Below are 2,500 nucleotides of genomic sequence, written 5' to 3' on the forward strand. Positions count from 1 at the left end.
GAAGTGGACCTACCTTGGCGTAGTCCACCAGGTTCTGGTACTCAATGTAGTTTCCTCCTCCCACCACGAACACGATGGCCTGAAACAATCATCATCATCATCATCATCAGTCTGCAGGAACCCACTCTCTATAATACCACGGCTAGTATAAAAGTGGTTCTGTTTGTCCGTTCAGAGCTGGAGCTAAAAAACCAGTACACAAAAACCAGATCTCTTGTTTAACTTATTTTTGACGTGCACCTACAACACCAAAACAAACTCCTTGTATGTGTAAAAAAACGTACTTGGCAATAAAGCTTTTCTGATTCTGATTTGTAGCTTTGTTCTCTGTCTCTGTAGTGGTTTTTCATAATAAAAGCCTTCAAAGGAAGAAAACTGATAGAGGCTTTTATTGTGAAGTTTGTTTTAAAAGTTCCCTGTGGAGTTTTAAACGTTTGGTGGATAAACAGACCTGCAAACAAGGACTACGTTTACGTGCACATTTGCTTTTATTCTGAAACATTCCTCTAAGCTGTTTCCACGGATAATGAAAGTGAATATTCCTCTAATATTCCAGCGGTGGAGGACTTGTTGGAGCGTGTGAACACAGAGTCCCCTTTCAATTCATACACACAATCACATCACATCATGATGTTTAATAGTAGCTGTGTTTCTCCTTTTCTTTTGGCCGTGCATTTCTACCGCAGCCCTGCAAACTGTTGGCTGGTTGGTTTGTTTACAGTAACCAAAGCAAGCTAGTAACCTTAAAAAACAGCCAGGTTTCCATCACGATGTGCCGCAAATTCTGAGAAAATCAGCAAAAGAAAATGCAAATGAATGCTTGTTTCCATCCTCGCACATAAAACACACGGACAGACAGACACACACACAGAGAGGCGCGCGCGCACACACACACACACACACACACACACACACACACAGGCTCAGTGGTTAGCACTTCTGCCTCACAGCAAGAAGGTTCTGGGTTTGAATCCAGGTCGTTCCGGGCCTTTCTGTGTGGAGTTTGCATGTTCTCCCCGTGTTTGCGTGGGTTTCCTCCGGGTGCTGCGGTTTCTTCCCACCATAAAGACATGCATGCTGGGTAATTAGGACTACAGTTGAAAATTAGCCGACTGGCTAACACTGGCGCATTTACAGAAATGTTGATTAATGTGTATTGTCCTAATCAAATAAACTTACAGAGACACAGAGAGACACACACACACACACAGAGAGAGAGACAGACACACACGCACACACACACACGCACAGAGAGAGACACACACACACACACACACACACACAGAGAGAGAGACAGACACACACACACAGAGAGACACACACACACAGAGACACACACGCACGCATGCACAGAGACACACACACACGAACAGAGAGAGACACACACACAGACAGACAGACAGACAGACAGAGAGAGAGACACACACACACACACACACACACACACACACACACACAGAGAGAGAGAGAGAGAGAGACACACACACACACACACACACACACACACACACACACACACAGAGAGAGAGAGAGACACACACAAAGAGAGAGACACACACACACACACACAGAGAGAGAGACAGACACACACACACACACACACACACACACACACACACACACACAGAGAATGAGTGCTGGTTTCCATCCTAACACATAACCCGTGGACGTGGACAGCCTTTGCATTAAAAATAATCAATCAGCTTTGCAGATTTTTTTATAAGGAAGAAAACACTTTTGTTCGAGCTCAAAGAAGAACAGAAACTTTACCGATACGGCGAGAGAAACTTCCCGTTAACGTTAACCCTTTCCTTAACGCCACCGCTGCTGAAAACACTCCTAGAAGAAAGTCTGGAAATGATGAATGAAAGACACAGATCTGTGTCGTTCAGCATCATTTCCAGCTCCTGTTTGTCCTGGAAATAACTCTGAAGGAATCTCATCAATCAAACGTTGGTCCAGAAACAGAAACTCACCTCCTGAAATGGGTTCTTGTTCCTGGGAATTGAGCTGAAGAAAAAGAAAAAGAAAGAATTAGGAGATGATGAAGACCTTTGTGAGCTTTCGACCAGTTGACACGGTCTGAACTACGTTATTATATTGATTCTTTGGAAAACTGAATCTATCTCCCCCTCACAATGATCAATGCTACTTCACCAACAGACCATCTATCATATACCTAAAGTAGAAGGATTCCACAGTCCTTCCAGAAAAATATGAGTTTTTTTGTGATTGTTTTGGGCTAAAATCCTTAATTATGCGTCAGGTTTTCTGCGATGTGATGGAGTATGCGGGATATTTATGCAATGTTATGTGATGATATTGCGGGAACTTGCAAAAACTGTGATGTCGTCGTGGCTTCATAGCTTTTAGATGATGTTGACGTTACTTATATACGATATTACGTCACTTCATAACGTTCTCATGGGGGGAAACGGCTGCTCTCGTGTGAAGTAAACAACATTTTTCAACTTTCTGCTAAGATATTTGGGACTTTTTT

At 43.1% G+C, this 2,500-nt stretch overlaps 1 protein-coding gene across 1 annotated transcript in view; it reads right to left on the minus strand.

Moving 5' to 3' along the window:
* scfd1 (sec1 family domain containing 1) overlaps positions 1–2,500 on the minus strand; it is a 50,296-nt gene that overhangs the window by 2,170 nt on the left and 45,626 nt on the right. The window contains exons 22-23 of the mRNA XM_078277445.1: positions 1,977–2,010; positions 14–79 (exon numbers count right to left, since the gene is read on the minus strand). Of these exons, the coding sequence (XP_078133571.1) occupies positions 14–79; positions 1,977–2,010 (100 nt within the window). The remainder of the gene's footprint in view (positions 1–13; positions 80–1,976; positions 2,011–2,500) is intronic.

The sequence above is a fragment of the Sander vitreus genome, chromosome 20 (assembly GCF_031162955.1).
Source record: "Sander vitreus isolate 19-12246 chromosome 20, sanVit1, whole genome shotgun sequence".
NCBI classification, from domain to species: Eukaryota; Metazoa; Chordata; class Actinopteri; order Perciformes; family Percidae; genus Sander; species Sander vitreus.